The 12,477-nt window shown below is 36.7% G+C and overlaps 1 pseudogene and 1 gene segment (V, D, J or C); both read right to left on the bottom strand.

Moving 5' to 3' along the window:
• Positions 1 to 5,120: 5,120 nt before the first annotated feature.
• Positions 5,121 to 5,996, bottom strand: LOC125138755 (annotated as a pseudogene).
• Positions 5,997 to 10,512: 4,516 nt separating this feature from the next.
• Positions 10,513 to 11,321, bottom strand: LOC113651551. The segment is given in 2 exon segments: positions 10,513 to 11,041; positions 11,163 to 11,321. Coding segments are annotated over 2 exon segments (456 nt in total).
• Between the last annotated feature and the right edge of the window lie 1,156 nt (positions 11,322 to 12,477).

Raw genomic sequence — 12,477 nt, forward strand, 5'->3', positions numbered from 1 at the left:
ATGTTTGAACCAATAAGAAGCTTAAGGCAGGTGTTAATGAGTAAGTTTATACACTATCAGGTGTTTTCAGGTGAATTTATAACAAGAAAACTTACAGAAATTATTGGTTATTTAGAACAGGAAACTTTATTTACATACATTTATTGCTATATGTAATTTGGAACCTTATTTTATAACAGCATTATTTAGTTTGTTATTATTAATAATGATATGAACGTATCGTGATGTAATTAACGCTTCCTGTGAAGGTTGCAAATCTGATCTATTTCCAGTTCCCTCAGATTAATCTGAATCTTTCTCTGGTTTCTGTTGGATCCAGTGCATGAGGTTCATGGAGAAGTACAGTAGGAGACAGAGACATACATGCAAATTTCTCATATTATATTTTAATCTTGAGCACCATCCTCTTTCATTCACATTCACAGAAGAGGACTTGTAGTCTCTGCTCACTTTATTCAACAATTTGGAATTTTCCCTACTCCATACACACCTGATTGAACTGTTATTGTATACATTTATATAGTCTCCAGCTTCTTACTGTCAATCAGTATGATTTTCTCCTTCTATCTATAATATTTAGAAAGCAGCACATCCTATTATTGTCATATATTGTACATATATTGTACTTATTACACTTATTACAGACCTATATATGAAATGACCACAACTGCATGATTCAAAGACTATTTATAAAATATGTAGAATTTTGCAGTCTGGTTAACTGCGTAACAAATATTACAAAACTGATACACCATGAATAGTAAGTACATCACTTTCCTGTGTTCATCACATCACATGTTAGATAGCAGCACTTTTCTTGTGCATGTAAAGTAATAGTGAACATAAGCATTGCCCCCCTTTTGCAGCTTTTTCGCCTACATGACCTACCCAACAAAAAGTGGTACAGCTCCCACATACTTTGACACACAGAGGATTTCTCATTTGAAAGAAGAGATTCTCTAGTTTCAGAGTAGTTGCAGTAACTAGTTGCAGATTGATTCTAGGCCTTACAGGTACAAAGTTACAGGGGTTTGAATGCAGGTTTTCATTTCCGCCTGGGTTGTTTACCTGATAAACTGATTAATCTTATTTTTCTGGAACATGTTAGGGACCAAATAACAGCTCATAGAGTCATTTTCACCAAAAAAAATTCAAGTCAAAAGACCCAAAAATGGATTTTATATGAATATTTTTCTACAGACATGGTCGTCTGGTGCAGCGTTTTTGTGTACTTGTTTACTATATAACTTTGAAATAAAAGACTGCAGGCTCAGTCTGAAAGGCCATAAACAAGCCTAGACTCTCTCTCTATCACTCTGGTGTGAAAACAGGCCTGTAACTTGACACCCTGAGCTGTGAGAGGGACAAAAGGTCAGGGATTACGCAAGAATTCTTCTGCGCATCCAGTTCACGCAGACACAGTCAAAGAATGTAAGGCATGCCGCATACCGTTGGAATCGTCTGCTTATTGGCTAAACGGCTGTATAGGTCCCAGCCCATTTCATTGCTATTGGAAGGAGTAATTGTCAGTCAAAGGCGGGTTCCCAAAAATGATGTCATGCCACCATTGGCTTCTCAGCCGTCTATCTCTGCCATACAAGCACCGATTGGCTCAAATGAGGGCTTATTTGATTCGTTAGGACCTGGGCTATAAATATGACGTAGACTTTGAATTTTTGAATATCCCAATTAGGAGTTAGAGCGGCAAAACGAGATGATGGCGCACTTCTGTTTCCAGTTTTCAGAACACTAACGGAATATTTGCGGCGCGACCAGAGCGTTTTGGATTAAAAGGCTTACAGATTTCAATTCCTTGGACCTGTGTGGATTTTTGTGGATTATTTGTGTTGGAATATATTACCCCAGTGAAGAAAGAGACGCGTCTAAATGTAAGGGAAAAACCGGTCTAGCGCCACCTAGGTCAGTTTTGTCCAAATTTTTTTTCTAATTGTATGAAGGCTGTGAATCATATTGTGCTTTGTGTGTGGGCTTAAAAAATTATTGAGAGTATAAACTTTACTAGGTAAATAGGTTTTTTCGTGTTTTTGGAGGATTTGATGCTTTAAAGTTGAATTGAAGCTTGTTTCTTGGTCATCCCCTAGTGGTCACTTTGACTTTCCTTCTCTTTTTTTTCATTTGAGAAGAAACTGCCCGGTTGTGTGGAATCGGAGACAGTAATTCATTTTGTTATAAAACCTATTGACTACTGTTATTCATATCTATATATTCTTATACATATTTAAATTTACTTACTTAAATATATAAGTATATACATTCTATATTATTATTATTATTATTATTATTATTATTATTATTATTATTATTAATAATGATATGAACGTGTTGTTACTGTATGTAATTAATGCTTCCTGTGATGGTCAGATTGAAATCAGATGTATTTACAGTTCTCTCAGATTAATCTAAATCTGTTCCTAGTTTCTGTTGGATCCAGTGCATGAGGTACATGGAGAAGTACAGTAGGAGACAGAGACTTACAGACATGTACATCACTTTCCTGTGTTCATCACATCACCTGTTAGATAGCAGCACTTTTCTTGTGCATGTAAAGTAATAGTGAACATAGTGAGAGCTTAAACATTCAAAGCCAGAAAAAAGACATTCAGAAAACCTCAGGTTTCAAAGAAATCAATGAAAATATCTAAATAATATCAATGTTATTAGTTTTCTTTGTACAACATATTTAAGAATAAATCCTGTATTGCAATTTCAATATAAATCGAAACAAAAAACTAATTTTACTATATATCAATTTATCATTTCCTACAATTATGTACAAGTCAATCCCACTGGGACAAGGAACATTAACTTGAGTGAGCAGGACTGTAAATTTGGTCATGATCAATCTAAATCATAACTCAATTATAATATGATGTATAGATGTCAGTATTAATTTACATGATTTAAAAAGTATACATTTAAAATATAATTATAGTTTAAAATTTAGCACTACAATCTCGTTAAATCAACTGACAAAGCTGGCTGATGTCTTCATGGATTCCTCTAGATGTAAAAACCTCCTCATCGCATAAACTTCTCAAATCTGTGATTTTAAATCTATAAAAGTTGGAACATTAAAAGATATTCTCAGGTAAGTGAACAGACTCTGTATATTGGCAAATTCAGTAAGGAGTAAAGCACAAGGGGTGTGTTGTTATAGGACAATAATCAAGGACCAGGTATATCACAAGGACCAGGTTACATCACAGTCAGGAATTGTAGAGGTGGTGGACGAAGGTGCCGATAATCTTTGTGTAAAGTACAAACAAAACCAATGAAATTGTGAATTTCTGCACCCTTTGGTTTTACTGTGACACAAAGTTACTGCTACAAATGTGTAGATAATAAATTTCTAATAATCAATGCCACTTTCAATAATTATGCCACTTAATCAAAGTTACAATTTATTTATTAATTAAAGAAGAATATGGTGAACTATTTTTACGTTTATAATTACAATTATTGTTGTGAATTTTTTTGTGAAATGTATGTATTCAATAATCACTGATTGAAGTCGGACATTTTTCCTCTTTGTTCCTTTGTGGGAATTTTACAATAAGAGACAGTCTCACAGAAATACATAGAAATTGTGGAGTATCTAGATGTGACTGAGGATATGAGAATATGTTGTACTTTATGTTGTGCCAAAAGACACTTACAATGTTACAGTATATTTGTTGAGCTCATAAGGTCTTGTTAGTGATATGATTATTACAGTGTTTATTATGTGCAGTAACATTAAAGATTTTGTATTATGGTTTAAAATCTATATTACAATCATTTAAACAAATAACTATTTTTTATCTCTTTATTCTCATTTGTGGATTATTTATTTGCTTGTTTTACATTTTGTTAGACTCCTATAGATCAGTGTTGTGTCTAGTGTTATTGTGGACACTGAATGAGGAGTTTTTGTACAGGGATGTTGTTTATTCATCTCACTGTGGGGTAACGAGCGCAGTAATACACAGCTGTGTCTTCAGTCTGCATGTTCCAACCACAGGAGGATGTAGTTACATAAATTATAGTGTTTTTATTTGTCCAACCTGTGTTTAACAACCCAAATAACTAATCACACATTAGGGAAAGAGTGAAAAAGAAGAGAAAATGTAGATATTTGTCTGATAATGACTGATACTGAATGAGTCTCATACAGAATGCAGTTTGTGGATTTACTTTTTTTCACTTTATTTGTTGAGCTCTGCTGCCTCCTTCAGTTGTTTCAGTTATTGAACCTCAGACTATGAGAACAGACTGTGTGTTAAACACAACACACTGCTGGAAACATGCTGTATTATTCCTGAATCCACTCATTAAACACTGATTCCAACTGCTGGTTAAAAATCCTGTAAAATGAAGGGATTAATAATGGTTCAGAATGAAGACTCTTTCAATAATGTTATTTTTTTATTTAAAAATGATTTTGTGTGACTGTTTTTAAAATGCTGCAAACGATTCTGACTTCATTCCAATGGAAGAAAGTGAAAGTATGACTGAGATGATTTATTAGTTACACTGAGAGGATGTCTATAACATGTCTCATAAGGTTTTTGTAAGAGGAATCCACTATTCTGTCTCACTGTGTGTAACGAGCGCAAGGAAAGAGTGACAAAAAATGTAAAAACAAGTGAAGAGAAAAGCGATGAAAATTAAGCAAAATTAATGTAAAGAAAACTGAAATTGTAGCAGTTCAGTTAAGAGAATTTCAGTTAAGTTCGTTAATTTTGGTGAAGTTTAGTTAAGTTCCATTTAAGTGTAAAGTAGCATTAAGAGTGTACAGTAGCGAGTAAGTGAACGAAAGTGAAACGTACGAGACAAAATTCCTCCTAACTCCTCCACCTGTTTACTCCTCCCTCAACCTCCGTGCACATCTTCCGTTAGCTCAAGTCGTCTGATCTCCAAGGTAAATAATCCACTTTATAGTAAAACCAGTTTTTTTTTTTAGCATTCTCTTTTATTACTCTTTTATACAATATTTGTCATTTATAAATACAGGTACTGTACATTTTTCATATGCAAAACACAAAGAAAACAACTAGAGTGAAATTTTGCGAGCTGGAACGGATTAATGGGATTTCAATTAATTTAAATGGGGAAAATTGTTTTGAGATACGAGCAAATTGAGATATGAGAAAGGTCACAGAATAAATTAAACTCGTATCTTGAGGTATTACTGTATATTGAACTCTTTATGTTAATGTTATGGAACTTTTGTGAGATGTATGTATTCAGTAATCACTAATTAAAGTCAGACATTTTTCTGTAAATGTTATTTATTTCCCTTTTGGTTCCTCTGTAAGAATATGACTATAAGAGACAGTCTTAGTGTTCATTGTGTCACAGAAATACATAGAAATTGTGGAGTATCTAGATCTGACTGAGGATATGAGAACATGTCGTACTGTAATGAAACCTACAATGTTACGGTATTTGTTAAGTTGGAGCGCCACCTGCAGATCTTGTGAAAATGGACTCTACATTGAATATCCTTTTCTCTTTGACCATATCTGGATTTTAGATGATTGATTTAACATGTTTGTACCACTGTGGTTTATAGCACAGTAATAAACAGCAGAATCCTGGGCACTCAAACCGGACAGCTGCAGATACACCATGGAGTTGTCTCTGGTTATTTCCAAACGTCCCTCAATGTCTTTGGTGTACACTGTTTTACTGGCATCGGACCAGATAGCCCCAATCCATTCTAGAGCTTTTCCCGCTTGTTGTCTGATCCAGTTCATGCCATAGTCACCAAAGTTAAACCCAGATCCTTTACAGGAAAGACTCAGAGTTTCTCCAGTTTTTTCACCACTGAAACAGTGGGAATAGACTCAAGACTCTGACACTGAATACCTGATTCAGAAAAAATAAAACATTAGTGTATTTTAAAATAAACAATAAAATATATTTGGGATTCAGCATGAGAACTCACCTATGAGGCTGATTAGTAGCAGGAATAAGGAGAGTGTGATCTTCATGGTGAGTGTTGATGAGACTCGATCGCTCTACTTAACTCAGCTGCACATAAATACTGCATGGACACACAGCAGTCTGGATTTGTGTTAAATCTACATTGAAACTATTTTAAAAAAATTAACTAACTTTAATCTCTGTTTGTTTATTTATTTATTCATTTATTTATTTTACAATTTAAAAAATTTGGATAGATCATTGTTGTGTTGTCTTGTTATTGTGAACACTGAAAGAGGAGTTTTTGTACAGTGATGTTGTTTATTCCTCTCACTGTGGTCTTCGAGCACAGTAATACACAGCTGTGTCTTCAGTCTGCATGTTCTGTCCTCCAATTGTTATTGTGTTAGTAGAAGTGTCTCTGGAGATGCTGAACTTATTTTTCAGTTTCTCACTGTAAGCTGTACCCCCACTAGTCCAGATGTATCCAATCCACTCCAGAGTTTTTCCTGCAGGTTGTCGAATCCAAGCTGTATCATAGCTTGTAACTGAATATGAAACCTTGCACTGGATGGAGAGACTCTGGCCTGGCTGGACTGTCATGGAAGCAGGCTGAGTCAGTTCCTCACCATGCACATCTGTGGAGGAAAACACATGGTGATATCTCACACAATATATGCTGCACCTTTATTCTTCATCTAGTAAATGAATGAATTTGATAAAGCACTCACAAGAAGCAGCTGCCAGCAGGAGCAGTAGAGATGTAGAGAACATGGTGTGTGTTGTTTTGACTGGAGTCTTCTCTGTTCTCCAAAGTTTAACAGACACCATCACATCATATAAATAGAGTGAGATCCAGCTCTGACACTTGGATTTGTTTATCTGCTGATGATGGGAGGAGAATGTATCTGAAATGTATTTAAATCATGAGGAGGAGATTCATTTGATGGAGGATGTGTGGGTTTGTAAAGTCAACGCTTTCTCTTTGGAGTTGTAAACATGTTTTCTTACAGTGTTCATGCTATAATTGATTGATAATTGATTTTCATCATTCAACTGCCAGCATGAACATAAAGAATGACTGGAGTTTTTCTTTCTTAACTGTGTGTATATACAAATGATAAGTATTTCATGCTAAAAAGCATGTTATACAAGATATAAAACACTTGTGGGTGTGATGTAATACTATCATGTTAAATAGAAAGTACACACAACTGAACTCTACGGTAATTCAAATTATTTAAAAATTACCTTATGACACTTTCCAGATTGATGGACAGATTCTCTAAGTGTAATATGTCTGTCCGTGTTTTTGCCCTGTTTCTGTCTGCTGTCCTGTCCTGCTGTTAATTGTTGGCCCTGCCCACCTATTTGTTGCCATGGACACTACTTGCACTCTTGCAATCTCTTCCCCATTTGTTTTGTCTTTGTCTCTGATTGTCTCTGCTTTGTGATTGGTCCCTGTTTACTACATTTACTCTGTTTGGCTGGTGTTGGTCGTTGTTGGTATGTGGTGTGTTCCTGTCCATGTTCTTGTTTCCTGTTTTGTTCCGTGTTCTGCCTTGTATTGCCTGCCTGTTCATTTGTGTTTTGGATTAAAACTTGAAACTGCATTTGGATCCTCACTCGCCTTTGTCTCACCGCGTCTCATCTTGACAGAACGACCAACCTAAATGGATCCAGCAGATATCCTGTTTTGCCTACACCAGGAAGATTCCTCAATTGAGGAATATGCCGAGGTCTTTTTGGACCTATGTAACCAGGTGGGCTTTGGGGAGAAGGCCCTGAAAGACATCTTCAGGCATGGACTGGAGAGCAGGGTGCGCTACTTAATGCCGGCTGGCAGAGAGATCGAATCATTCTCGGACTTCGTCAACTTGGCATTGCTCCTGGGCGGGTCCACGCTAACCTTGGGCAATGTAGAGACGGAAGCCGGCCGTAAATATTTTATTTTTGGGGGGGGCGCAGCAAGCATCGGGGTCCGTGGGCTACAGAGCGGAACCAGCCACGGACGCCTGAATGCCCTACAGTGCCCCCGTCCAGCCCAGTCCCCTGCACACCTGTGACCGAGCCGGTTCTCATGGCTACCGTACCTTGAAACTGCATTTGGATCCTCACTCACCTTTGTCTCAGCACGTCTCATCGTGAAACTAAGATAAATGCTGATGTCTTTTATTCTTGCTGTTATTTAAACACACAACGAAAGGCTCCAGAAATGCAAACTGGCAAAACTTCTGTTTTTATAGCGATATTATAAATCACATTTGCTAGTGATCAATTATTCAATGGCATTGTATTGGCAACACCTGGCTGCTACTTACCCTCTTAATTCCTGTGGAAGTGAGGGTGTACTTATTTTTTCACACCTGGCTTCTCCATATTAGCTTCATTTTTGTTAAATATATAACGAAAGGGTGTAAAATGTTAACCTGCTAAAGTCCAGATAAATTTTTATTATGTCTTAATAGTAAACCCAGAATTCAAGAGGGTGCACTTTGAGGGTACCACTCTGACTTACAAGTGGTAACATGTAAGTCAGAGACACTGTAAACATTTTGTTTCTTTCACCTCCAAGAATCTGAAAATGTGGGTTTGTCATATGTCTGTAGTAAGTCTGTGTTTTTGTACTGATGTCTAAGGGAAAGTATCACTGTGTGGTTCACGGGCGCAGTAATAAACTGCAGTGTCTTCTGTCCTCATGCTGTTCATCTGCAGATACACCTGCATCTTACTGTTGTCTCTGGAGATGGTGAACCGGCCCTTAACAGTGCTGGAGTAACGTATGTCACTACTGCCACTTGAGATAAATGCAATCCATTCCAGCCCTTTTCCAGGCGCCTGTCTGATCCAACCCATATGTGAGCCACCAAAGTTAAATCCAGATGCTGTGCAGGTCAGTTTATGAGACTGATCAGGTTTGATGGCCACTGGATCAGACTCGATCAGTGTCTGACTGCAGGAATCTGAAATAGAAGAATATGCAAAAGTAGAAATTAACATTAAAAATGAATTAAAAATGTTTTTTAAATGATGTAATAAATAATACTAACATTGAATGAAGATTGTTAGAGTAAAGTAACACAAAACTCTGCCTAGTCCCATCTCAAAGAATTAAAATGATTCCTGCTGCTGTAAATGAACACAAACTGCTGCTATGTTGTTGGGCTGAATGTTTCAGCATAAATGGTTCAAACACAGGATTTGGTTTGCATGACACACCCACTAGAGATATAAAAACATCATGTGTTTCAGACAAAACATTGCTGTGTTGAGTGCAGCTCTGCAGCTGTTAATCACACTCACACCCAGTTTCATCTCCATATCAATTTAATGTGGAAAATAATTCAGCTGTTTATTATTATTAATAATGATATGAAGGTGTTGTGATGTAATTAACACTTTCTTGAACTACACTGAACGTTATAATCAAACCGTGTAACCGAACATGACGTTCATTCTGGTATAGGCTGAAACCCTCTAGAGGCTTTATCTGACAAATCCAGAGAGAAAAAGCTGAGAAGATTCTAGATCAGGTGTTTTTAAATCCTAAAGAAGATTTGTAATCTCTAGTGAGCAGAAGAGAAAGCTGAAATCTAATATCACAACAGCTAGAAGTTGAAACTATTCTTTATTCTTCTTCTTCTTTCTTAGTCAAAAGTCTAAAATAATCTGCTTCAAAAAATAGAATCAGGAGTGAAGCAGGTGACTCGTCTTCTGTAAATTGCCCCTCGGTGTGAATGAGTGTGTGAATGTGTAACATGACCAGAATGTACGCTCAGTGTTCCTGGGATGGACTCTGGAGCCTGCACTCTGACCCAATAAAACACTTCCTAATGATGACCGAGTGACTGAATACATTACCCTGATTATTGTCTCGTCATACTGAATGATTATATGATTAGTTACAGTATATATATCCTTACACCTCTAATTCCAGTAGTTTTGTTCTCTACTAATAAGAGCACAGACATTTGTTCTCTTCTGGACTCCTGAACACATAAAACCTGCAGACGCAGACGGGGAAAATGAGCTGCAGTTTATTTACAGTCATTTAAAGAAATGGAATATGAACATGTCTGAATCTGAACTTCGGGTGAGCAAGAGCATGTTTTTGTATTATAACAGGGTGAATTTGCATAAACACACTTCAGCTGTTAGATTTCATAGTTTCATGAATCCTTCTTGAAAACAAGCAGCTGCTGCCCCCTACAGGTGATTTTTAATTCCAGGAGTTTGTAGTAGTGATGCTGCAGTAAACATCTACATTTCAGTTTGATCTCTCATCAGATTCTGTGCTGCTGAACAGACTCTGTGTTTCTAAATTCAGGAAAAGAACCATCGACCTGTAGTGTTCCTGCAGCTGGCATCACTAATCAAAAATTACTTTGTGTGACTGTGTTTTAAAATGCTTTATGTTCTAAAGTGTGACTGAGATGATTTACTAGTTACACTGAGAGGATGTCTGTAACATGTCTCATAAAGTTTTGTAAGAGAAATCCACTATCCAAGTCTGTAGTTTTCAGATTTATTCATACTAGACAATTAGCATTAGTATTAAGTTGAATGTTATGTATCACTTCATCATGAGTGCTACTGCATGTGCTTGAATATACAGAATTTTCAAGATTTTATTTAATTTATTTTTTCTTGTTGAAATTAGCAACCACATAAATGTCTGCAATACAATGTTCAGTCTTCAGTCAGGTCTTTGTCAAATGTTCATCATTGACATGAGCAAATGCAGACTGAATGTTGCTCATCACAGCATGACCCTGGTTTTTGTACAGCTGTATCTGTAATCTGAATGACTGTGGCTCTCGGGCACAGTAATACACAGCTGTGTCCTCAGTCTGAAAGTTTTGCCCCTTTAAAAACACTGTGCTGCTGGAAACATCTGCAGAGAAACTGATTTTGTTCTTGAGTGAGTCCTTTAAAGAAGAGCTGCTGCTACATACATATCCGATATATTCCAAAGTCTTGGATGGCGTTTGTCGAATCCAGTTTGGACAGTAGCTGGATATTGAGAACCCAGAGAATTTACAGGAGATGGTAAACACCTCTCCGGGTCGCACCACTATATTATCTGACTGAGTAAATTCAACCGAATCCACACCTGTAAAGAGCAACACAGAATCAAATGCTTTGTTTGACGAAACAGTCAATTCTCTTTCATATCCATAAGTGATGCACAATGAAATAAAAAAGTTATTTTAGTGAGTGAAAACTGTACTTACAGGACACAGCTGTCAGAAACAGCAGGAGACAGATGGAGCTCATGGTGATTTGATTAGCACCAGGTACGGCTACTGATCCAGAATCTCCACAGTTCAGAGAGCTTTTTATTACGTCTCTGTTCCTGACTTGATGAGAAAAAAGAGAGAGGAGGGAGGCGACAAAGTCTTACTGTATATGCAAATTTCTCATAGTGTTGTAATTGTAAGCACCGTCCTCTTTCATTCACATTCACAGAAGTGGACTTGCAGTCTCTGCTCACTTTATTCACTCACTCTCTCTCACTCTCACTCATTTTCTACCACTTTATCCGAACTACCTCGGGTCACGGGGAGCCTGTGCCTATCTCAGGCATCATCGGGCATCAAGGCGCAGGATACACCCTGGACGGAGTGCCAACCCATCGCAGGGCACACACACACTCATTCTCACTTTATTCAACAATTTGAAATTTTGCCTACTCGATACACACCTGATTAAACTGATATGGTATAGATTTATACAGTCTCCAGCTTCTTACTATTGGTATGATTTTCTCCTCTCTATAATATTTATCATTTCCTACAATTATGTGGAAGTGAATCCCACTGGATGAAGAACAATTACTCAGTGGACTGCAGAACAGTAATCTGATCATGATCAATCTCAATCATAACTTAGAGATGTAAGTGTTTATTTTCTTGATTTAAAAAGTGTACATTTAAAAAATCTAATTGTAGTTTAAAATTTAGCACTACAATCTCATCAAACCAACTGACAGAAAGCTAGTTGATGTCGTCATCTTGCACTTCTGAGAAACTTAGAAGGTGAAACATGGATTTCTCTAGATGTAAAAACCTCCTCATCTCATGAACATCTCTAATCTGTCATTTTAAATCTATAAAAGTTGGAACATTAAAAGATGTTCTCAGGTGAATTTCTGTGAAGTGAACACACTCTTCATATTGGCATATTCAGTAAGGAATAAAACAGATGTGTGTGTTATAGGACAATAATCAAGGACGAGGTGGTGTGATGTCAGGAATTGTAGAGGTGGTGGATGCAGGTGCTGATAATTTATTGTATAAAGTAAAAACAAAACCCATGAAATTGTGTAATTCTGCATCCTTTGGTTCTACTGTGACATGAAGTTACTGCTACAAACCTGAAGATAATTATTTTCCAATAATAAGTGGCACTGATTACTATGATCACTGTTTCAGGAAATTATGACTACTGTATAAGAGACAGTCTCAGTGTTCAATGTCTCACAGAAATACATAGAAATTGTGGAATATCTAGATGTGACTGAGGATATGAGAATATGTTGTACTTTAA

This window comes from Tachysurus fulvidraco, chromosome 15 (assembly GCF_022655615.1).
Source record: "Tachysurus fulvidraco isolate hzauxx_2018 chromosome 15, HZAU_PFXX_2.0, whole genome shotgun sequence".
NCBI lineage: Eukaryota > Metazoa > Chordata > Actinopteri > Siluriformes > Bagridae > Tachysurus > Tachysurus fulvidraco.